This window comes from Mustela nigripes, chromosome 1, assembly GCF_022355385.1.
Source record: "Mustela nigripes isolate SB6536 chromosome 1, MUSNIG.SB6536, whole genome shotgun sequence".
Taxonomy (NCBI): Eukaryota; Metazoa; Chordata; class Mammalia; order Carnivora; family Mustelidae; genus Mustela; species Mustela nigripes.
In genome coordinates this window covers 162,573,331-162,597,974 of record NC_081557.1, presented here as the reverse complement: position 1 = coordinate 162,597,974, position 24,644 = coordinate 162,573,331, and the positions used below count along the sequence as shown (strand labels likewise).

Below are 24,644 nucleotides of genomic sequence, written 5' to 3'. Positions count from 1 at the left end.
GGGGGAGGGGAAAGGGGGAGAGGGGAAAGGGAGGCGAGGGGAGGGTGGTGGTGCCATACACAGACAGAAGGAAGATTAAGAAGAAAAGATGACAAAATGACTTGAAGAAGTCGACTTTGAGATAACTAGGCGATACCCGAATGGAGACAGACAGATGTCTAGTAGTCCGTTGTATGCCCTAGCCTGGAGTTCACCACAGCCATCCTTATTCATAACCTAGAAGCTGTCCTTACATAAAAATAAGTTAAAAGCCATGTAAATGAGAGTGGAGTGAAGGGAAAGTCGTTTGACAGAAATTTTTTTTAGATCGCCAGCACTGAAGATACATACTGAGCAAAACGAGCCACGAAAAAGACCATGAAGCAGAGGAAGAGAGTGGCCTGGTAGAGCCATTTAAAAAAAAAAAAATTCAGCATTCACAACAGAGTTTAAGAGAAACTGGCAAATCCTCCACCTTCTTTCTCCACTCTGGCCACTCCTAAACCACACCACATCAAATACATCCACGCTCCGGAGGCTTTACACTCACTCGTGCCCTCCTCACACAGTTCTCTCCCCGCATCCTACCAACCGCCAAAACTTCTATTCGCCCTTCAAGAACAGCTGGAATAGAGCCTGGGAAGTTTCCCGAATGGGTGCGTCCTTTGCGTCCGTCCCCTTTACCATCGTCCTCCCAGATCAGTTTCCCCGCTCCACTGAAGAGTCCTTTGAAGGGCTGGATCTTACTCCTGTTGTCATCTCAAGACACAGCGCGCAAGTAGTGTGTAGAAGGAGCACAAAATGGTGCCGTCCTGTTTCTCACGTGCTTCCAGTTAAATTCCTGGTTCCTCACATTCCATCTCTCTCCTTCATAAGCCTTATCTCGCTGCCTGGGCTAAAAGTGACGGGGGAAAACTCCTTCAGACACAGATAATTCCACAGGCAGCCTAACTGCCTCGCGCAACCCCTCCAACTTCAGAGCTGAAACCACGTGGGCGCGTCCTAGACCATCTGCCGCGTCCAGCGCAGGCCCCGCCCAGCCCAGGCCCCGCCCAGCTCAAGGCCCGCCCCTCGCGACCAAAGAAGGCCTAGCAAGTCCCGCATTCACGCTCCGCCCCCGGTGCAGGCGGAGGCGGGACCACGCCAGGAGCACGGCCCGCCCACGCCGCGCCCCCCGCGCCAGGCGCACGCCCCCCCCCCCCCCGTGCCCGGTACCGTGGGTCCCACCCCGGATGTCCGCCCCTAGCCGACTGAGCCCGAGGCCATGGCGAGCCAGGTAGGCCATCCCGTGTCGCGCGACCGACTCCAAGGAAGGAAGGGCTAGAGGGAAAGCGTAAGGTGGAACCGGGCCGCTGACTGTGAGGGGAGCGCGGGTCTCGGCCCGTAGACAGGCACGAGCTGCCGGATCGGAAACGGTGCCTGGGGCGAGCGGTTCTGCGGGAAGGAAGGGAAAGAATCTTTGTTTGATTCCTTACTTGAAAAGATGTTGCTGCTTCTAGGGCAGCGGAGAGCGGGGGCGGGGGTGGTCGGTTTCCTGCTAGAAGTGATTTAGGAGCACTTGTGCTTTGCAAATGCTAAAATAACTAACTTGCCTGGGGTCATAGTTGGCTGGTAGCAGAACCCGTGCGTCTAACCCTTACAATAGTTGTGTTTCATGATCGTAATTCATAATTGAACATAAAAGACTGTATTTGGGGAAGACTGCTAGAGACCTTTCGGTAGTAACATTTTTGAGCATTTAAGGCACCAGAAGTTTATATCCTTTTAATCCTCCCGTGACACTTCTGCGGGGTATTGTCTCCATTTTACAGACCAAAAATTGAGGCTTAAAGGTTTGGCGTGCTTAGTGGTCACTTTAAGGTAGACAAGATTCCGGTCCAAGTCTGTTCCTGTGCAAGAACTATTCTAGGTTCCTGAAATAGGGATTAGACGATAAAGAAAGGCAGAAATATACGAATACCATGAATAATTAAAAGTGATTTGGTGTTTAAATGTTTTGCAAACTTTAGAAATTTTCTAGAAAGATTTAGGACCTTAAATGTTGAAGTTGAGAAGAAACGGTAAACTGTAGACAATCTTTTAGACTTAACAAATTGGCAAGTTGTTTATCCTTATTACCAAGTGCCTTGATTCGAAGAAGGTGAGAAATTATAATCCTGTGATAGTTCAATTGTTGAAGTAGGGCAATTGTCTGTGGATTTGGGGTGGAGCCTTTTCTGCTTAGAATCGTCATTGAAAGGAAAAGGTTAATCTTTCAAACATTCCTGAGATGGAAAGGGGCATAAAAACTTAGATTATAGGTGTTAGATTATAGGTATAGATTATCATGTTGCTTAAATTCTCTAGGATCCATGGCTATTCCAAATTTGACCTTTAGGACTTTGTTCTGAGCTTTAATGATCCATTCAGTTGGAAACAGATTCTAAAACAATGTCTGAATTTTTTGACCATCAGATTTAATATCTACACTTAAATTTTAAAAGCAGTAATTTCCAGCCTCACCAGTTTACCCAAGCCATTCATCTCTCCATATAGTTCAACTCTCCTTTTCCTCCAGGCTTTGTTCTACTGCTACTAATAAGTATTGATTTATTATTACAAAGCTACACAATGCCAAGGACTGTTTTAGGGACTTCGTTTTCAGTTACTTCTCACAATAGCTTTTTGTAATTGTAGGTGTTTTATCACTATTTGTAACTCTTTCTCGTCCTTTGGTATCCTAGTTAAAAGTGAAGATTTTTCAAACCCACCAACCAAAGTTAACTCTTTCTGCGCCTTGTGCATTCTGTAGCACTTTATGCCTCTCCCTTTAACTTATACTTGTTGGAATTGTTGACTTTCCAGTCTGTCTCCTGTAAACCCAGCAGTTTGCAACCTTTATTCTGTCAACAGATTTCATAAGCATTATGTGAACTAATCAAAACTTTCCTGCAGGGTTGGAGAGGAGGTAAAATAGGTGAGGAAGATTAAGAAGTTCAAACTTCCACTTATAAAATAAAGAAGTCATGGAAATGTGAAGTACACCGTTAAGAATAAAGTCAAGAAAATATTGCAATAACTTTGTATGGTGACAGATGATAGCTAGACCTACTGTGGTGATCATTTCCTTATGTATATAAACATCAAATCACTATGTTGTACACCTGAAACTAATATAATATTCAATGTTAACCATACCTCAATTAAAAAAAAATGTTTAAACTCTCCTCATTACACTTGATTCTCTGGTAAAGGAGGAGTGTACTGACTAGAATTTCTAAGGCAATGCTGTGCTATAGAAATATAATACAAGTCCCATATGTAATTTTTATTTTTCTAGTTGCCACATTAAAATTGGATAAAAATTTAATCCATTATACAGTAATCCACACCACCCCCTGCCCTACCTTATCCACTATTTCAGTTACCCAAAGTCACCTACAGTCCAGAAGCAGGTGATCTTCTTTCTGACCTATTGTCAGAAGGTCACTACTAGCCTAACACTGCATCACAGTGCCTACATCACTCTGTGTCACCTCATGTAGGCATTTTATTGTCTCATATCATCACAAGAAGGTGAAACATAACAGTACAATAAGATATTTTGAGAGACCATATTCATATAACTTATTAGAATTGTTCTACTTTATTATCATTGTTAATCCCTTACTGTGCCTAATTAATAAATTAAACTTTATCACAGGTATATTTGTATAGGAAAAACATAATAATTTCAGATATCCACTGAGAGTCTGAGAATGTATATTCCACAGATAAGGAAGAACTACTGTATTCAAGTTACTATCATGATATATAATTAATTTTTTTTAATATTAAAATACTTCTACTTTATTTGTACTAAGTCTTCATAATCTGGGTAACTTTTACACTTACAGTTTGTATCAGTTCAGACTGGCCATTTTCCAGCTCCTCAGTAACACACATGGCAAGTGGCTACTGTATTTGTATAGAACAGCTAAAAGGAGTAGATGTAGTATTTTCAAGTTCCTGCCTTCTGTTACTCCTTATGCTTCTTCCCACTTTGCAGTTTTGCACTAAACCAGTGTCAGCTTAAACCAGCCATAGAGGAATCCTCTAGGGTATATGTTAAGCATTCAGATTCCTTGGATCCTATGCCAGACCTACTAAATCAGATTGTCTTGGAATGTGTATTCTTTTTTTTTTTTTTTAAGATTTTATTTATTTATTAGAGAGCAGAGTGAGGGAGAGAGCACAAGTGGGGGTGAGGGGCGAAAGGAAAAGGGCAAGCAGATTCCCTGCTGAGCCAGGGGCTGGACATGGACCTCAGTCCCAGGACCCTGAGATCTTGACCTGTGCCCAAGGCAAACACTTAACCCACTGAGCCACCCAGGTGCCCCTGGAATCTGTATTCTTGATGTGCTCCTGCTTATGCATTGTAGAAGGCATTAAGTATTTGGTTAACAAAACTTCTTTACCAAAAGAGGCTTTTATATCTGACCATGTGGTCTTCTCAATTAAATTTTTTCCATGAACATTATTTATATGAAATCTAACAACATGCAAAATAGTTCTCCCTATGACTTCGGGGTGTAGAGTTTTTGTGTGTGATATACTTCCTAAGATTAGCATTCCTCAGGACCTAAATTAACTAATAAGTAGTTCATTATTAGTGCAGGAGGATAAACAATATGCTCTCTATTTTTCCCCATTTCAGGTTATCAAGTGCAAGGCTGCTGTTGCCTGGGAGGCAGGAAAGCCTCTCTCCATAGAGGATGTAGAGGTGGCACCCCCAAAGGCTCATGAAGTTCGAATTAAGGTAATGATACATCTAAGGCCCTGGAAGAGAAGACTTAAAATTAGGTCTCTGGGTAGGTGAATCCTCTGAGGATAAATCCCAAAGGCCAGTGTCAAGGAGAAGGTATCAAAAGTCATCCAACCTTAGAATCACAACATCTTCCTCTTTCTTTACCCAGTTCGCTTTTGCAACACTCCTCTCTGTCTTTTTTGCTTTGATGTTGAGCTGAACTCAGCAACCTTCCCCACGGATCAATGGATTATTGCTGCTTACCTTCTGTAGCCTGTGTTTAAGATGAATTTGTAAGATGCTCCCTTTTCTCCTGATCCCATGACTTAAAATGTATGAAGACCTTTGGAAACAGAAGTAGAAATGGTCTTCAGTTGTTAGAAAAGGTTTTAAATAATATTTGGAAAGAGGCTCCTGATTTAACTGGAGCAACAGCCAAGTGAAATCCGCTTGCTTAGAGAGCTTTAAAATGTACTGACCCTTGCAGGCAAGGCCAGGGTTCAGGGGATCAGTCTAGTCCTACTCAGCCTCTACTGTGGCAGAGAAAGGAAGATCCCCGTGGAGAAAAGGCTGTTGCACACGGCAGTCACCTGGATATTTTTAGCATTCTACTGTGTTGTTTTGATGCAAAATTAATACTTTAAAGTAGTGACCACTGAGTAAAACTAACATTCTAGAAAAGTAAGCTTTTTTTGCTTCTTCTTTTTTTTTTTTTTGCTCTGAATTAGAGTATACCTTCCCCATCTCACCTCCAAACGCTCATGCTCCCAGGGATCAAATACCAAGTGGAGGAGCCTAGGGCCAAGTAACTTTTCAAGATCCTATTCATCTCGGACCCAGGAATCTGAAATCTTACAGGGCTTAGACGTTTTCCCTTAAGTTCAGAAATTAACCTGATTGTGATTTTGCTACTGAAAAAGAAAATGTGTCCTGGGATGTACTAAGATGAGCTGTAGAGCAATAGGAAGCTACTAACAAATAGCAGGTATATAGGTGAGAAACAAAGAAGTATAAACACAAACATTCCACGCTTTTTTTTTTTTTTTTAAGATTTTATTTATTTGAGAGAGAGTGTGTGTGTGCACAAGCAGAAGGAGTGGCAGAGAGAGAGAAAGAAGCAGACTCCCCGCTGAGCAGGGAGCCCAATATGGGGCTGGATGGAGTGTGGCTCAGGATTCGATCCCAAGATCCTGGGATCATGACCTGAGTCAAAGGCAAACGCTCTACCAGCTGAAGCACCTAGGCACTCCTCCCAGATTTCTTTCTTGTGCTTTTAGTGCTTAGAAAGATAAGCTACTTTTTAAAAACCAGCAAGATAGGAATGAAGGATTATTTAAGTAGAAATTGTGTGTGGTTGCTAAGAAGGGAGTCAGTTTCACTAAAAGCTCTGAATTTGGGCTCAGAATAAGTAGCCTGTCATATTTCAGAAGTAGGACATATCTCCTTAGAAATCACAATTGTCAGCAGTCAGGAGGATCCCAGCAGTGAAGTTGGCTCCACCTGCTTTGTACACAGGTCATGTTCCTCTCCATATCTGGAGGCACAGGGCCCATAAAGTCACCATGTTTACCTGCTCTTGCTAGCCTGCGCTGGAAAGGAGTCAGAAAAACCGTTTCCTTTGCGTATAAACACACCATTACTTTTATGGATCACTAAAAAATGCTGTCAGTTCTAATTGTTAAGAGGCCATAGATTATAAGCACATGCTGATTTTTAAAGAGGTTAAAATATCAAAGAAATGTGTCTTAGAGTCAGTGAAATACGGTATTAAAAATGCCTTGCCTTTGACCTGTATCTCACTCTGAATTGCATGCAAACACACATAAATGCTCTTTAATATCCTGTTAGATTATTGCCACTGCAGTTTGCCACACCGATGCCTATACCCTGAGTGGGGCTGATCCTGAAGGGAGTTTTCCAGTGATCCTAGGACACGAAGGTGCCGGAATTGTGGAAAGTGTTGGTGAAGGAGTTACTAAGGTGAAGGCAGGTAAGGAGGATATTTGAACCACTTGATTTCATAATTTCAACTAATTTCTGCAAGGAAATTATATTTCCAATAAGCTATGCATTGTTTCTTCAAGAACAGATTATCACCTGAGTCATTTGTCAAGCACGATTTTATTCCTTATCTGGGAAGTTCAAACACTGGAGTGTTTTTTCTTTTGGATTTTGCAGACTACTGTTCTTCTGAAACTATTTTTCCCCAAAGCCAGTTTTGACCAATTACGCAAGAATTTTTGAAGGTTCAGCAGTGAATCGGTATTTCAAAGCCCATGACCTTGTTTTCCAGTTAAAATTTTAAGAGCTCCATTTCAATCAAAATTTTGAAAACTTGTACTTCTTGTATAGTCAGTGGTGTCTGAGTGATGTTACGTAGGTTATGTTCTAAGTGAAAGTTGTTAATTTGGAAAGCCATGCGAGTTGACAGGAGTGGGAATTTACAGGGGCTGAGGTATCCATTTAGAAACAGAGGTTCCCTATTCAGGAGAGTGTCTTTGCATTTGTTTCCCAGGTGATACTGTCATCCCACTTTACATCCCACAGTGTGGAGAATGCAAATTTTGTCTAAACCCTAAAACAAACCTTTGCCAGAAGATAAGGTTAGTATCTTTGTGATTTTTTTCTTAAAATAATAAGTAATTGTGTGGCACTGTATACAGAATACTCTACCTGCATTATTTCATTTCAGCCTTATGGCAGCCTTATCGTTCATATCCCCATTTTCATGGATGAGAAAATTAAGACTCAGAAATTAAGCGGTTTACCCAATATAATAACTGTTAGATAAAACAGAATTTTCTGAACCCATTTTCCTTCCATAACACTAGGCTAAATTTGCCAGAATATACATTAAGGAGGGACATGCTTATGAAATTAAATGAAACCATTTAAAGAGCCATTTTATTGTCCATGAGATCCAAGTAATAAAACTCATAGGTTACTAGGAAGACTACGGGAGATAACATAACCCCTTACTACACAGAAAAAAGGTGGTTATTTTATTGTAGTAAGGTAGCAGCACTTAACTCTATTTTGAGGCAATTTAAGATCTCCATGTATTCACCTTTTTTTTTCTTCTTCTTGAGGTAGAACATATATAATAAAATACTTAGTCTATAAATCTTAAGTGTACAGCTCCATGAATTGTTATGTATATACACACCTATATCCACCTAGATCAAGATCGAGAACCCTTGCAGCACCCTGTGGAGTCATTCGTATCCCTTCCACGTCAGTACCTGCCTCCCTCAAAGGGAACCACTATCCACTATTCTCATTTCATTTGCTACAGGACTTCATATAAATAGAATCTCATACAGTGTGCTCTTTTTCTGGTTTCTTTCATTCAGAATGTCAGTGAGATGTATCCAGTTTGCGCTGCCATATTTCATTCATTTATCTCTAGCCATTCTGTTGATGGACATTTAAGTTGCTCCTTCAGTATTTGGGGCTGTCGTGGCTCATGCCACTGTAAACATTCTTGTGCATATCTTTTAGTGAATGTATGCACTACTTTCTCTTGGGTATTTTCCTAAGATTGGAATTGCTAAGTGTAATACCGTGATTTCATTTAGATGACCAAATTTATATTCTCATACGTATTTTGTATTCTGCCATGGTTTCTGGCTCATAGCTACTAAAACCCTTGGAATTTCCTATGATGTGGGCTATGAAGGTGTCTTTATCGTATTATTAAAAATGACCTTTGGAAAACCGTTAGGAAATCTACGAACGGCCTGGCCTTTGGTAGAGGAAAAGGGGCTACTGAGGTTGAATCAGCCAATGGCCAGTGTCAACCATAACTATAATTAAGCTTCCATAAACCCCAAAAGGATGGTTCAGAGAGCTTTGGGGCTAGTGAACACATGGAGACTGGGGAGAGTGACATACCTGGAAAGCATGTGGGAACTCCTCAGTTTTTTCCCATACGTCCTATGCATCTCTTCATCTGGCTGTTGATTCGTATTCTTTATCATATCCTTTAATAACAGAAGTGTTTCCATGAGTTCTGTGAGCTACTCTGGAGAATTAAAAGAACCTAAGGAGGAAGTCTTTGGAACCTCCAATCTGTAGCCTATGGGTCAGAAGCATAGGTTCCATGGGGCACCTGGGTGGCTCAGTCAGTTGAGCCTCCTACACTTGGTTTTAGCTCAGGTCGTGATCTCAGGGTTGTGGGGTCGAGTCCCGTGTCAGGATCTGCACTTGGCACCAAATCTGCGATTCTCTGCCTCTCCCTCTGCTCCTCCCCCAAGTCATGTGCACGCATGCACCTGCACATACTCTCTTCTCTCTCAAATAAAATCTTTAAAAAAAAAGGGGGGGGGGGCTTGTAACAACCTGGAGCTTGCAACTGGCTTTTGAAGCAGAGGGTAGGGACAGTCTTACAGGACTGAGTCCTTAATCTATGGAACCTGATGGCTCTCCAGGTAGCTGGTGTCAGAATTGAGTTGAAGTCTTGGACCCTGCTGTGTCCAAGAATTGTTCAGTGTTGTGTGTGAGGAAACACACCCCCACACACACATTGGAATTGTGTCCGTGACCTAGAAGATTGAGTCATATATGGAAAATCCATGTGTCATATTTGTTTTCTAGTGCCATTGTTAAAATTAGCTTATATTTTGGGGAACGAGATTCCATTTACTTTATAACAAAAGTCCAATTAGTTTTGGCAAAGCTAGAACCAAAACAAATCTTGTTTTGAAAGGTAATTTCAAACACTGTCTAAAAGCTTGGGACCTATCAAGTATAATAAGGATAATGGACTTTTTGTGGCTGTCTGTAACCTTTTAGAGGGACAAATCCTTTCAAAGCATAAAATGTATCCCATGTCCCCTTTTGTTAAAGAAACTCCTCTGGAACAGAAGTGATTTCTTACATTAAGGAAGGCTAAACAAACTTAAGTTGTTCTCTTAAAGATAGAAGTTATTTGTGGTGGAGCTTTGTCACATAGTTTTTTGTTTCTGGTCTTACTTTTCTCTCCAAGGGAATATATTTGCTCTTATGTTTAGAGGCAATCCATTTTCTCTTCATCTATGTATTTGTTTATTCTGTGTATTCCAAAAGATTAGCTTAAGAATGTACATCAAATTATAGTACATTGTTTTTACTAAAAACAACAAATATTTATTAAATAATTTATTAAATTAATTTATTAAATATTTATTAGTATTGTCCCTGTGCCAAGCACAATACTAATGCTTTATGAATGCTCATTTGATTTTTATAACAATCTGTAAGGAAAATACAATTGTTTCTCCATTTTCTAATGAGGAAACTAAGGCACAAAGGTTAATTAACTGGCCCACGATCACACAGGATTTGAACCCAACTGTGTTTGACTTTAGGGCCTGCACTCCTAAGCAGGACATTACATTACCTATCTATTTAGAATGTCAAAAATAACTTTTGACACCATTTATCATACTGGTGGCCTTTGTGAGGTTTTTTTTTTTTTTAATCCTTCATTAGTGTTACCAACTACAAAGGCAAAAAAAATAAAAATAAAGAAAAGATAACTTGAATCCTTGAGGACCGTTTTGAAAAAACAAGCCTCCTGAAAGATCTAAATTAGCCAGTGTGGCTATCTATTTTCATCACCTGATCTGCATAATTGCTCATAATCTCTCCTTGTATAGATTCTGGCTTTGGCTCTGTGCTTTCAGAAGTTATATTTGCTCACAGTTTTATGACAGAATTTTAAAATTATTTCATCTGTCGTAAGTTGTATCTGTTAAATTTATTTCAATACCAACAGTAAGATCCAGAAGGATATTGAATGTTGGCAAATGTCTTTCTTAAGTTTCCTTAATAAGGCATTGCTGAAAGGTGCTAAATTATTAACAAATACAATAGAAATTAGACTTTAGGGATCACCTGGGTGACACAGTTGGTTAAGTGTCTGATTTTTGTTTTCAGCTCAGGTAATGATTTCAGGGTCGTCCAGTGAGCCCCACATCATGCTCCTGTGCTAAGCACAGAGTCTGCTTGAGTTCTCCCTTTCTCTCTGCCCCTTTTGCTTACGTGTGCACGTGCTTTCTCTGGCACGTTTGTGCTGTCTTCTCTTTCTCTCTGAAAAAAATTTTTTTTTTTAAATTAGACTTTGGATCATAGCACACATTTCTGTCATATTTAAAATCGATTTTCCTGTGCATTTTGGGAAACCTGATTTTACCCTGCTTTTTTCCTTTTTTATTTTCTTTAGAGTTACTCAGGGGAAAGGATTAATGCCAGATGGTACTAGCAGATTTACTTGCAAAGGAAAGACAATTTTACATTACATGGGAACCAGCACGTTTTCTGAATATACAGTTGTGGCTGATATCTCTGTTGCTAAAATTGATCCTTTAGCACCTTTGGATAAAGTCTGCCTTCTGGGTTGTGGCATTTCAACTGGTTATGGTGCTGCTGTGAACACTGCCAAGGTAAGACATTGACCTGGATTTTAGCTTCTGCTTTCTAATTTGATAAAACAGAGCTTTGCTAAAATAGTGAACTTGGCCTGGTATGTAAGAAACCTAGTGATTTCCTTGACACTTGCACAATGAGTACCTAATAGACTGTCTTTACTATTAGGTGGAGCCTGGCTCTACTTGCGCTGTCTTTGGCCTAGGAGGAGTTGGATTGGCGGCCATCATGGGCTGTAAGGTGGCTGGTGCATCCCGAATCATTGGTGTGGACATCAATAAAGATAAATTTGCAAGGGCCAAGGAATTTGGAGCTTCGGAATGCATTAACCCCCAGGACTTCAGTAAACCCATCCAGGAAGTGCTCATTGAAATGACTGATGGGGGTGTGGACTATTCCTTTGAGTGCATTGGTAATGTAAAAGTCATGGTAGGTATGTTTCACTTTATTCCTTTTTTTCTCTAGCTTTATTATAAGAATAGAACATAAAATACCCAAAATATTGGCTGATTGACTGTTTATACTATTATAAATTATTATTTTATATTTTATGAATATTATGAATTATTATTATAAGTAAGGCTTCCAGTCAACAGTAGGCTATTAGTTAAATTTTGGGGGAGTTATGTGTGCATTTTCAACTGCACAAGGCAGGGGTGCCCCAATCCCTGTGTGTTGTTCAAGGGTTAGCTGTACATCCACTTCACTAACCTCAAGCAACAGCTTCTCTAAAGCTCAGTTTCCTCTTGTGTAAAATGCAGACAGTAATGACACCTCCTTCACACAGAGTTGATACTCAGCAGGAGTATCACGATTCTCCACCGGCTTCCTTTATTAAAGTCTGTAGAATTTTGAACTAGGATTTATTTTTAAAACTAGACAGCAGGGGGCGCCTGGGTGGCTCAGTCTGTTGAGCATCTGCCTTTGGCTCAGGTTGTGATCCCACAGTCCTGGGAACGAGCCCCATGTCAGGCTCCCTGCTCAGCGGAAAGCCTGCTCCTCCCTCTGCCTGCCGCTCCCCCTGTTTGTGTGTGCTTGCTTGCTCACTCTCTTGCTCACTCTGTCAAATAAATCAAATCTTTAAAAAAAAAAAAAAAAAACTAGACAGCAAATAAAAGCTTTAAATTCTTTCATTTTGTGTTAATATTTAGCCAGGTTAATAATTTTTTTAAAAATACTGTTGAATGAAATTACATTTACTAAATATTCAGTATGATCATTTTGTTGTGATTTTCTTAAAAAGCTCTGAGGTACCACTCTCTCCCACCAAAGCTATTTTGCTGATATTCTCAGCCAGATGCACTGACCTCTGTGATTTGGTCCTATCTCTGCCTGCAGAGAGCAGCACTGGAGGCCTGCCACAAAGGCTGGGGTGTCAGCGTCGTAGTTGGAGTAGCTGCATCTGGTGAAGAAATCTCCACTCGCCCATTTCAGCTGGTAACAGGCCGCACGTGGAAAGGCACTGCTTTTGGAGGTAATTCAGTGGATGAGCATGTTTTCTCTGTTGTTATCTCCATTGGCATAATTTTAATCCCAAGCTGATTTTTATTTGTTTTGTTTTAACAAGAATTTTCATAGACTACCTTCTCATCACAAGTTGTTGCATAGTTGCTGTAATGGGAGGGTTTCACGTTCATTCAATACTCACCCCAGGGCTGGGGAGATGCTCACCTTCCTGTGAAGCACTAGATCACATTCCGCACACACAGTCAGTATCCTGTTGATGAGGAAATAGTTGGGGGTCAGGCAGGAGTGAGGAGTTGGTTCCAGGATACACAAACAACAGTGTCAGCCACACTGTTACACTCTGGACTTAATTGTTGGCATTTCTACTCCTCTTTCCCAAGTGCAGCTGTCGCTGGATGTGATCATACTTCTGTCTACATAGTACTGACTTCAACAGTAACCAATACAATACTGCAATAAAATACTGGGGTTTTTTAAAAATTTATTTATTTGACAGAGAGAGACAGCGAGAGCAGGAACACAAGCAGGGGGAGTGGGAGAGGGAGAAGCAGGCTTCCTGCCGAGCAGGGAGCCCAATGTAGGGCTCGGTCCCAGGACCCTGGGATCTTGACCTGAGATGAGGGCAAACGCTCAACGACTGAGCCACCCAGGCGCCCCTGAAAATACTATTTAAGACCAAACTTTATAATAGAATTGAAAAGTTGCCAGACTGATCATTTTTCCCTTTTGTGATCCTAAAAAGTACATGGTTGGTTGCAGTTGCCTAACTACTGGTAGAATGCTGAAAAATCATTTCCATCTTTTTCATGGTTGATCAGCTAAGAAGCACAAATCATGCTTTTATATCCCAACAATTATGAATGAATGAAATCTTAAGTTTTTATAGGTTTTTAATACACACACACATATTCTTACCATTCTTTTAGGAGTGAAAAATCACATAGCATGAGTTTTTAATCTGTATTTAACAGAGTGTCTCTTAAGATCCCCATTGTCCATATTATGTCCACTTGTTTGTAGCCCAGAGGAAAAGATCGGGAAAGTATGAGGAGTTTGGCCAAAGTTTTCTGTCTTTGTACTATAGAATTCATCATAAAAAGATGTCAAGGGGCGCCTGGGTGGTGCAGTCGGCTAAGCGTCTGACTCTTGGTTTCAGCTCAGGTCATGATCTCAGGGTTGTGAGATCAAGCCCCACATTGGGTTTAGCTCAGTTCTGCTTGCAGATTATCTTTCTCCCTCTGCCCTTCTCCTGACTCAGGTGAGCTCCCTCTCTTTCTCTGTCTTGCTGTCTCTCAAAAAAAAAAATAATAAAGTCTTAAATAAGGGATTTCTATTAAGAAAAATATATAAAACTGACTAAACTTGCCTTTCCAACTAGATATATGCCTCACTTGAGTATCTTAGAATAGACTTTTAAGGTCACACATCTTCCCAGGGTCTTATCTGCATTTGAAAGGACATTCTGAGCCTGGGAGACTGAGCCTGGGGTTTGATCCTAACCCTAACTGAAGCCTCATCCTCCTGGCACATGCTGATTGGGAAATAAACTGGAGCACTGGGGCCCAATGGTGTTGTTAAAATATGACCCACAGATGAAAATAGAAGTTTTGGTCTAGAGAAGAGTGGTGGTTGTACTTGTCTCCATTACCAGGAGATTTTAAAGGTGAAAGAAGGGGGTGCCTGGCTGGCTCAGTGGGAAGAACATGTGACTCTTGATCTTGGGGTTCAAGCCCCATGTTGGGCATGGAGCCTACAATCAGTCAATATTATACACACACACACACTTTTTTGTTCTTAAAGGACAAAGAAAAAGCCCCATAATTCTTAGGAAAAGAGTAATTGGTAGAAGATATAAAGAGGGAGATTTGGAAAAGGCTCAAAAGTGGTTTGAAACAAGCTACAAAGTGTCCCTAGTTTAAAAGGTGAAGAGGCTTCTTTGTCGTTTTATTGCATCTTTCAGTAAAAGTGAAAGACTGAAGCCCCTGATTTTGTTTAAAATCTTAAATAGCTAAAAATTTCCCACTTTTGTTTTGTTTTACAGTTTTCTAGGGTGAGATGCTATCCCTAATTTCATTGCTAAATTTAAAACCAAAGGAATAAAGTCATGTATCACATCAGTTTTATTCTTCCTTGAATTTCAGGATTATAGAACTCGTTCTTTTGTGGACCTAAGTAAATTTGTTGTGAAATATCCAGAGTTCTGTCCAAGGCAGTTTAAAATTTTGTCTCAATTTGCTAAAAACTTAATGAGATTTTAGTAAATCTTAATACAGAAAAAGGAAAATACTCAGAAGTCATTTACTATTTTCTTAACTAAAGACAAACATTAAATTCTTCTTCCTCTCTGCTGATTTTGAAGGTCTTCATTCCCTTTTAATTCATAATAAAATTTATTCTCTTAAATGTCTGTCACCCACTAAGTAATAAGCATACTCTAAAGATTTGTTAGGAGAATTAATAGATGTATGATTTCTTTTAGGATGGAAGAGTGTGGAAAGTGTCCCAAAGTTGGTGTCTGAATATATGTCCAAAAAGATAAAAGTTGATGAATTTGTGACTCATAATCTGTCTTTTAACCAAATTAATGAAGCCTTTGAACTGATGCATGCAGGAAAGAGGTAAGCTTCCTTTTTGGGTATATATTATAAAATGTAGTAATGATTTAGGGTTTATGGAGGGAGGGTTAAAAAAAAGTAGTTTTAGTGGTCTTCAAAGATAGCATTTAGGGACGCCTGGGTGGCTCAGTTGGTTAAGCAGCTGCCTTCGGCTCAGGTCATGATCCCAGCATCCTGGGATCGAGTCCCGCATCCGGCTCCTTGCTCGGCAGGGAGCCTGCTTCTCCCTCTGCCTCTGCCTGCCATTCTGTCTGCCTGTGCTTGCTCTCGTCCTCTCTCTCTCTCTGATAAATAAATAAAAAATCTAAAAAAAAAAAAAAAAAAAAAGTTTAAAAAAAAAAAAAGATAGCATTTAAAACCTATTTATTGTTTCCTTCTCTTACAGCATTCGAACTGTTGTAAAGCTTTAAATTCAACAGAGAAAGCTTTAAATTCAGCAGTTCATCCTTGTACCTAAGTCTTGCGGTCCAGCTGGAACAGCCAGACAAACAGGGAGAAGATCTTCCAAGTTCACAGCCTCTTAGACATTCTAGACCTTCTAGGCCTTCTCTACTGTTAATTCTAGAGCAACCTACTTTAGGCAGTATTTTTTGTATAATTCACAAATCTCTAATCAAGGACAAGACTAATAGAGTCATAAATCTGATTTCTCAACTCTCCTTCACATGAATAATTGCCAGCTCATTAAGGAATATCCCAACATAATAAAAATAAGTTCTGCATATGTGTAGATGTTTTCATCTCTCTTTTATGCTGAATTCATTCTTATGGTTCCTGTCCCCATTATCTTCATTCTTTAAAGGAAAGCTAGAGGAAACAGGGTAGTGGTGAGTATCTGAACCTTGCCTTCTTCTGTCCTCAGTAATTTTTGCTTAACTTTTAAGTCTCTGGCCCATTTACTAAAGAACAGATTTCCCTCACCATCAGGGGCAAAGTTAATCAGAACCCAGGTCAGCCTCTGTGAGAGTACATTCTTGAGAACAGATACCATGCCTTGTTCAGACTTACTCTCCCAATTTCCTAGTATGGCATTTGGCCCACAGTGGGCACTAAACTTCATTAAACTACCTTCTGGGCAGAAGGTATGTGTGTGTTGGTGGTAGCTCTATGAACTTTCAAGCATATTAAAAATATATACTGAATTTCACATTTTTCCAATTCTAGATCATATTGCCTTTCCTCTCCAGAGGTTTCTTGTGAAATACCTGCCCACGTCCTTTCTTCACCCCCCAGAATTTGGTGTTTTTCACTCTTCATGCATGTTGTTATACTTTATACATATGCATTAACCTTCTAGTCTTTGGTATGGAAAACCTAATACTGTCTCATTCTGCAGCTTTCATTTTTTACTCATTATTGTGTGATGAATCATGCCATGCTGTTTTTAATACTGTGCTATAGTATTCAGTTATATGAAATAACATAATCTACTTGCTGTCTAAAATGATGGCATAAAGCAACTTCCAGAGCTGTTTCTGTTTTGCTAACACTGGTGACAACCACTGTACATCCTGCTGATTGTGTTAGTTACTTAGGCCATATAGCTGACCCTTGAACAACATGGGTTTGAACTGCACAGATAACTTACACATGGATTTTTTACATTATGGTACTGCTAATGTATTTCTCTTTAATATTTTTCTCTAGTTTATTTTGTTATAAGAATACCACTTAAAAGACTTCTATAAGAAATATGTTAATCAGCTGTTTCTTAAGGCTTCCAGTTGAAAGTAAGCTGTTAGTCGAGTTTTAGGGGAGTAAGACGTAATATGTGGATTTTCAAATGCGTGGAGGGTCAGCAGCCCTAACCCCTGTGTTGTTCAAGAGTCAGCTATATATCCTTGGATTAGCGCATCTTAACTTGACTAGAAATTGCCAGATTGTTCCTCAAAATGGCTGAAAACTTTAGCACGTGAGATGGACATGACATGATATTTTGTTGCTTTAGCTGGCTTTCCCCTCAGTTACTAAAGTACTATTATACATTTGTATTTTCTTTTTTGTGAAGTATTCATTCACATACTTTGCTCATTTTTCTGTTGAATTAGTTATCTTTTTCCGAGTAATTTTTAGGAGTTACTATAGATGCCAACCCTTCATCCATCTTATATCTTACTTTAATATATCTTATATTTATTTTTAATAGAGTCAAATATATCCGTCTTTTTGTGGTGCTCTTAGGTAACATTTATGTTTTTTTATCCTAAGCAATATAAAGAAGCAAAAATGATTCATAATCTTCCCATCCAGGTAATCCATTGACATAGAAAAAAATAAAACATAAAAGCAACGTATCCAAGAGTTAGAAAATTCAAATAGAGAAAACTATATAAGAAGAGCAACACTCCCCTCCCACAATACACGTAGTTGGCTGCTGTTAAGTTTATATTATCTTCCCAGAAGTTTCAGTACATATAAGAGCATTGATATATATCCTTTCAGACTACACAAAGCATATTGCAGACTGTCTTTGTATCAACACATTGGATATGCCATGCACATTAATCTCTTCTGGTTGGATTGAACCCATGTGCTTTTTTTATTGTTTTAATACTTTCGATCAATGTGGCTTAATTGCTCCTATAAAAAAGTTGTGTTTCTGAGCACCATCTAGTTGACTGAAAAGTAGAAAAGTGGCAATTATGGTCAGGCCCTCTCCTTTTTGGATCTTTGGTGCATTTGTAGGCAGTGCAACCTAGCTTTTCAGTTTAGCTAGAGGGCTAGAGTACACTAGGGGCCCAATAGTCCCAAACTATTGCCCTGAGAAAACCAAAAGAAGAAATTAAAACTAGCTTCTACCAAAGCTTCAGAAATAGGCTTTTAATCAGGTTTGATATAGCCTAGACTTCCAGAAACCAAGTATATTATTACCTTGAGCAATTGCACTAAGAAAATGGACATGTAGGGTAATAATGGAGAGCTAATAATTCTTTAAAAAGTTTTCTTCCCCATTGCTTTTCTAATACATGAGGTATACACAAATGAGATGGCATTTTTATGTTCCCCAGTGTGAGAAAGTAAAGCCATTTTTAAATATAAAATAATTAACTCCATTTCTTGTAGCTGGCCAATTAGAGAGTTTACTTTTTATTTCTGTCACAGTTAAGTACATACTCCCGAGCCAGCTAATTCAGTTTAAGAAGTAGGAGCATTTCCTGGCTGAGAGCACAATTGTCTATTCAAGGAACTAGTAGAAACAATCAAGTTTATAAGATCCTTATTATAAAGATTCTTGGATCATGGGACTAGAAAGCTTTCTCAGGATCCTTTTAATATATCCTTTTAGGTGGCATCTAGGAAGTTATAGGCTTTAGAAGAAGGTATAGATAAAACATGGCTAAAATCTATTCACTGTGTGCATGTCAGCAAATCTACCCTGGTTGCCCAAAATTAGGAGTCTACCACTTTAGAAGTATTGTTGAGAATTTTTTTTTTTTAAGTATCTTAAACTGCTTTCTTGGACAGATATATAATTTTAACACAAATGGCTAACCCATTATATACTTCATGGAAGCTAGCAAAATGTATTTTTAATTTAAGTACCTAAAATTTTACAGTATTAACAACTAATTTTACGGGTTCCTGGGTCGCTCAGTCAATTAAACATCCAACTCTTGGTTTCGGTTGTGATCTCGTGGCTCCTGGGATTGGCCCCCGCATCAGGCTCTACATTCAGCAGGGAGTCTGCCTGAGACTCCCTTCCTCTGCCCTCCCCACCCACTCACACTCACTCTTTCTCTCAAAAAAATAAAATAAAAATAAAAATAACTAAGCATCTTTTTCACTGAAAATTTTTACCATACCTAGCTAATATTTTTCAAATCTTATTTGCATATCCATTTTCAGCATGCTGTGCTATTCTTTTTATTTAACCCTACTAATGTTCACTAGAGTAAGATGTCTAAAGACAGACATGTCTGACTTAGAATAAGTTCTTTATTACATGCAGAAAACTAACCTATAAAGTAGGAACATATAGAATGATGAGGTTTTAGGGGATGGAGGCAGGAAAAAACTTCATTATATCCAGAACAAGTCACAGGGAACCAGTTAATGTGTGTACAAATTAAAACAAACAAACAATGCTCCAAAAAATAAACATAATGCTATTTCCATTTATCCCATTTGAATGCAAAAGTATACATAGCTGGTAATTCTGAAAACGTTTGTTGATTTGGAAACAGAGGGAACATATTTTCCATGCACAGAATTCTTCAGAACATTTTCTGCTTGGCTACCAATCTGCCAGTTACACTGATGATCAAAGTCCTAAAGTAACTGACAGTCCCTTTGGGCCTAGAGTCACTTTGTGACCCGGGAAAAAGACCAACTCTGGATTCAGCCAAATTTATTTCAGTTAATACACAAGATCAGATTTAGAAAAAGTATACTACAAACACATTTGGAAAACATTTTATAAATTATATTTAAAGAGATATTTTGATAATAAATGCATGGAACTAAGGGAATTGTGTCTTTAAAGAAGTAATTACTGGGATGTCTGGGTGGCTCAGTTGGTTGGACAACTGCCTTCGGCTCAGGTCATGATCCTGGAGTCCCGGGATCAAGTCCCGCATCGGACTCCCAGCTCTATGGGGAGTCTGCTTCTCTCTCTGACCTTCTCCTCGTTCATGCTCTCTCTCACCTTCTCTCTCTCAAGTAAATAAATAAAATCTTTAAAAAAAAAAAAAAAAGTAATTACGAAGCGAACAGGGACAAACAAAGTCCTCCATTATGCAAATTGCTTTGGTAGAACTTTTCTTTCTGAGACAAAGCAGGTGGGATGACTTTTAAGCAGACTGGTTTTTATCAAGGTGGACATCATACCAGAATTCCTTATGAGATAAATTTTGCACATGTTCTTTTCAAGAAAGGAGTGCTAATGTACCAAAGAACCACCGCCAGTTCAGAATGGACTCAAATGTCCTTGACTACCAAAACCAGGCTATATGAAGCAACATAAACAGTGAAAATGGGCTCTAAAATATCTACTGCTCTTTCTCTAAATTACACATCTTCATACTAAATGTTCTTATCCTCAGCTATTTTGTTTCCTCTGAATCACTCAGGGCTCAGATTTACTAATAAAGTTTTTTTCTACCCTGAGGGACACCTGGATGACTCAGTCACTTAAGCATCTGCCTTCAGCTCAGGTCTTGGTCCCTGGGGTAAAGCCCCACATCAGGCTCCTTCTGTCTTTCCCCCCACTAGCTCCCCTCTCTCTCTCTCAAAAATAAATAGAATCTTGATTAAAAAAAAAAAAATCTACCGTTTTCTGTTGACCCCTGACCCAGGTATTGAAATAATGTGAAATTTATAGCCATATTATCCATAGAATAAAACAGTTTCTAAGTTATGATTACCATTCCACAAATTGGAGGTCTCCACAGAGAAGCACGATGATTTGTCCTAGTCAGGCAACCAAGTAAAAAATTAGAGAAATCAGAGCCCTGGGGTCCTGACTGTTGGTCTTGTGCTCTTCTCGTGACACCAAAGTACAGATGTATCTACAGGTTTTGGAAAGTGTTAGCCTGTTTGTTCTTAGGGTAACAGTAAAAGGGCCAAGCACTCAGGAGATGTAAGCCATTACTCTCCGGAAAACTTTACAATGGTAAAAAGATTAAACATCCATTTTTTAAAAAGTTAATGAAATACTTCAAGCTATAACAAACATATTACTGGTAATTTCCCAGTAAGCCCTCCCTCAAGTGTTCTACTGACTTGACTTTTTGGCACATCTGAATAAGATATACCAGGGTTGATACATTTTTTTTTTTTAAAGATTTTATTTATTTACCTGAGAGAGAGACAGTGAGAGAGAGCATGAACGAGGAGAAGGTCAGAGAGAGAAGCAGACTCCCCATGGAGCTGGGAGTCCGATGCGGGACTCGATCCCGGGACTCCAGGATCATGACCTGAGCCGAAGGCAGTCGTCCAACCAACTGAGCCACCCAGACGTCCCTTGATACATTTTTTAATATAACCACAGAATCGCCATAGACTGACAGTTCTATTTTTGCTCATCCACAGTTCCCCAAAAGCAAATGGTAACAGGGAGCCAAGGCCACCTTATTCCTGCTTCCTTTTTCTCAAAATAACCAAATACACATCACCATTCTTCTTTGTCATACTTAACACCAAAAGGAAGAAGAGGAAGGGGGGAAGGATGCCACCAAAGGCTGCTTGCTGCTCAGAGTTCAAACATGGGAGAGCCAGCTAATTTCTCCCCAGAGCCTGTGCTAAGCTAACCTTTCCTTGCACATTCATTTTTAAAATGCAACAACACATTAAAAACCTTTAGGATATTAGCATAATGTAGCCTACATTGTGAAACAATTTGTTCCTAAGGCATCAATGTCCAGATTTTCTTCTCTGCTGCAAAATGGGCCATATATCCACATTACAAAGAGGTATAATTTGCTCCTCTTATAGCTAGAGTTTGGTAGAAGTCAAACACCAAATGTAGACAGAATCGTATCACACTACCTCAAGCAGTTCCAGTATTTCTAACTCCCAGACCACTAAAATATTCCCCCCCAACTCCTCCTACTATATGTTTTACCCCCAACATTCACTGTATTCATTGTTTAAAATGAATGAAGGGAGGAAACTAATGTTTTCCTCCAAGGAAAACTGTAAGAGACTCTTAATCTCAGAAAACAAACAGGGTTGCTGCAGGGTAGGGGCATGGAAGGGATGGGGTGGCTGGGTCATGGACATTGGGGAGAATATGTGCTATAGTGAGTGCTATGAATTGTGTAAGACTGATGATTCACATACCTCTACCCCTGAAACAAATAATACATTATAGGTTAATTAAAAACATTTTTTTTAAAAAGTAGCTCAGTTTAGGAAATTTTGAATATAGTAGGAAAAAAATTGCTTCATGTAATTTTTAAACCAATACTCTGTACTCTCACAGTGAGTCATGTTCCAAGTTAGTAAAAATCACAAAATAATACAAATTTTGTACTTAGGTTCATTGTTGGTAGTGGTTTTGATAGAGTAATTCTAAATTTTACATGTCTTCTAGACTCAAGCAAATAAGTAAATATTAATGTTATTGAGAACCAAAGTTCCCACCATGGGATAAAGCAGATACAAATATGAAACAGGGAAAGGTGAGGAAGATTAGTGGTAGATTTAAAAGTATCAGAATGGGGATGCCTGGGTGGCTCAGTTGGTTAAGCAGCTGCCTTCAGCTCAGGTCATGATCCCAGCGTCCTGGGATTGAGTCCCACATCGGGCTCCTTGCTCAGTGGGGAGCCTGCTTCTCCCTCTGCCTTTGCCTGCCATTCTGTCTGCCTGTGCTCGCTCTTTCTCCCTCTCTCTCTCTGATAAATAAATAAAATCTTAAAAAAAAAAAAGATTAAAAAAAAAAGTATCAGAATGAACTCATGATTTATTTATTTTTTTTAAATGCATTTCCTGGTTCAGTTCCCTGAAAGTGACTGGAAACAGTGACAACCAGTAGTACCCAGATCTTGGAATTCCAAATAGCAGTTCCGATGAAAAGGAAGCAGGGTTCCTTGGAGAAACAGCCTGTCCCACTGAGGGAAAGGAAAACTGTATGATAAACATACACCTTGCTATGTTAAAAAGCAAGAAAGTATGCAACGACCAGTAGGCACAGGTCAAAATGACACATGAATAAGCTGAAAGTTGCTTCTGCTGGCCAAATTTGGCCCAATTACAGCAACTGATTTATAAGAACTGATGTTTACAGAATTTTTATGAATTGACGAGCTCATATGGATACTCAAAAACAGTGCGTAGGAGGGTAAAAAAAAAAATGCTTCCTTGTAAAAGAGTGACAGCTAATAATGTAGATGGAATGCTAGACTTAGAAAATCTCAACTTACAGTCCCCAGTATAATAAAATAATGTACCCCAGCAAGGATTATCAATGAATGTTAAAACCATGGAGTGAACAGGATACCAAAATGACCTCCAAATATCTCCTCCCAGATTATTTGCTTAAGAAAAGATATCCTTAAAATGGAAAGACGGACAAGGCAAATGACGGAACTTATATTGGCAATGTGACAATAACATTGTGTCTCCTGATGCGATACCAAGAAAAAGACATGCTGCATATCATCAGCTGACTCTTCTGCCAAAATATTTATCCTGAACCTACTCATGAGAAACAAATACATAATTCTACAAGCTAACTGGCTTAAGTGTCAATTTCATAAAACACCCAAAAAGTTAGGCTTGTTCTATAATAAAGAAGACTACAGATATGGGACAACCAAATGCCATGGGTTTGGATCCTGGATTTTCACAGAAGAAGAAAAGCTTTAAAGAACACTAGCAAAAAATTGAGACTCATGTTTGAATGTGTACTCTAAGAGAATTCTGTATCAATGTTAAATTCCTTGGGTGCCATAATTGTCTTATGATCAGACAGGAAATGTGCTTACCTTGTAACAGACAGGCTGCAATAGTACTGAAAGAAGTACGGAGCAACTTCTTTCAAAAGAAGTGCCTCAAGAGAGAGATGCAGCCAAGTAACGGGCACTGGACACAGGGAAAGGATTTAGGATTATTTCATTGTACTATACTTTTAACTTTTATGTAAATCTGAAAATTTTCAAAATAAAAGGCTGGAAGTAAAAAAAAAAATTTTTTTTAAGAAGTAACAGCAGATACCAGGAGGGTGATTTGGGGGGCCTTAGCCAAGTGAAGCCCAAGCCCTTCTATTTTCACCTAACAGAAAGAAAAGCCAAATGTGGTTACAGGACAAAGGAATCAAGCTAAGATAGCAAACAATTCCTAACCCTCTTCCTATTAATTTTGACCTGTGGCAAATGGTATAGAAGTGTCAGTGTGTGGGTTCTAATGTACATTAATCCATTCTATCAGCAAAAAACATAAAATGAAGATAAAAGGCAAACATGTTTCCCTGCTTCTAAATTATAATCCCAAGGAAGATGGAGGAATGGCAGGAAAAAATATATATTTATTATTTTAAAAGTTAACACCAAAAAATGGAAACTTAAATTTACTGACTTATTTTGGTGAAAAGTTGGCAGAATGATATAACTTGATGTTTTCATCTAAATCTAAGAAATATGATATTAGATATTTACATTTAGACTAGAGTCCATATTGTTTTGAAATCTCCCAAACCGAAAAAAGCATCATCACCAATGTGTTGGTTTATCTTTTCAAAACTATCCCAACAAGACCTTTTCCCCTTGAGCTTATTTTCTAAGGATAGACATTAAAGAAGCCCTCACTGTTAATTTCACAATCAGTACATAAGATGCTCCCCTAAATATTCAGCACTCGATCTTAAAATTAGCTCTCAAAAATATGGCTGCATCTCAAATGCTGCTGATAGACTCTGCTGAAACAAACACAGTAATGGGATCTTTTTAACTCAAATGGTCATGGAGTTTATT

The 24,644-nt window shown here is 39.0% G+C and overlaps 1 protein-coding gene across 2 annotated transcripts; it reads left to right on the top strand.

Moving 5' to 3' along the window:
- The first annotated feature begins 1,150 nt into the window (after positions 1-1,150).
- Positions 1,151-23,782, top strand: ADH5 (alcohol dehydrogenase 5 (class III), chi polypeptide). 2 transcript variants are annotated; one of them, XM_059376339.1, is made up of 9 exons: positions 1,151-1,255; positions 4,655-4,756; positions 6,593-6,734; positions 7,260-7,347; positions 10,950-11,169; positions 11,321-11,581; positions 12,491-12,626; positions 15,099-15,237; positions 23,203-23,782. In XM_059376339.1, exons 1-9 carry the CDS (start codon positions 1,244-1,246, stop codon positions 23,213-23,215), a joined length of 1,113 nt encoding a protein of 370 aa, XP_059232322.1. In that variant the 5' UTR covers positions 1,151-1,243; the 3' UTR covers positions 23,216-23,782. The 2 variants fall into 2 exon arrangements, with proteins under 2 accessions (XP_059232322.1, XP_059232313.1); XM_059376330.1 differs by lacking the exon at positions 23,203-23,782 and adding an exon at positions 15,620-15,964.
- Positions 23,783-24,644: the final 862 nt, after the last annotated feature.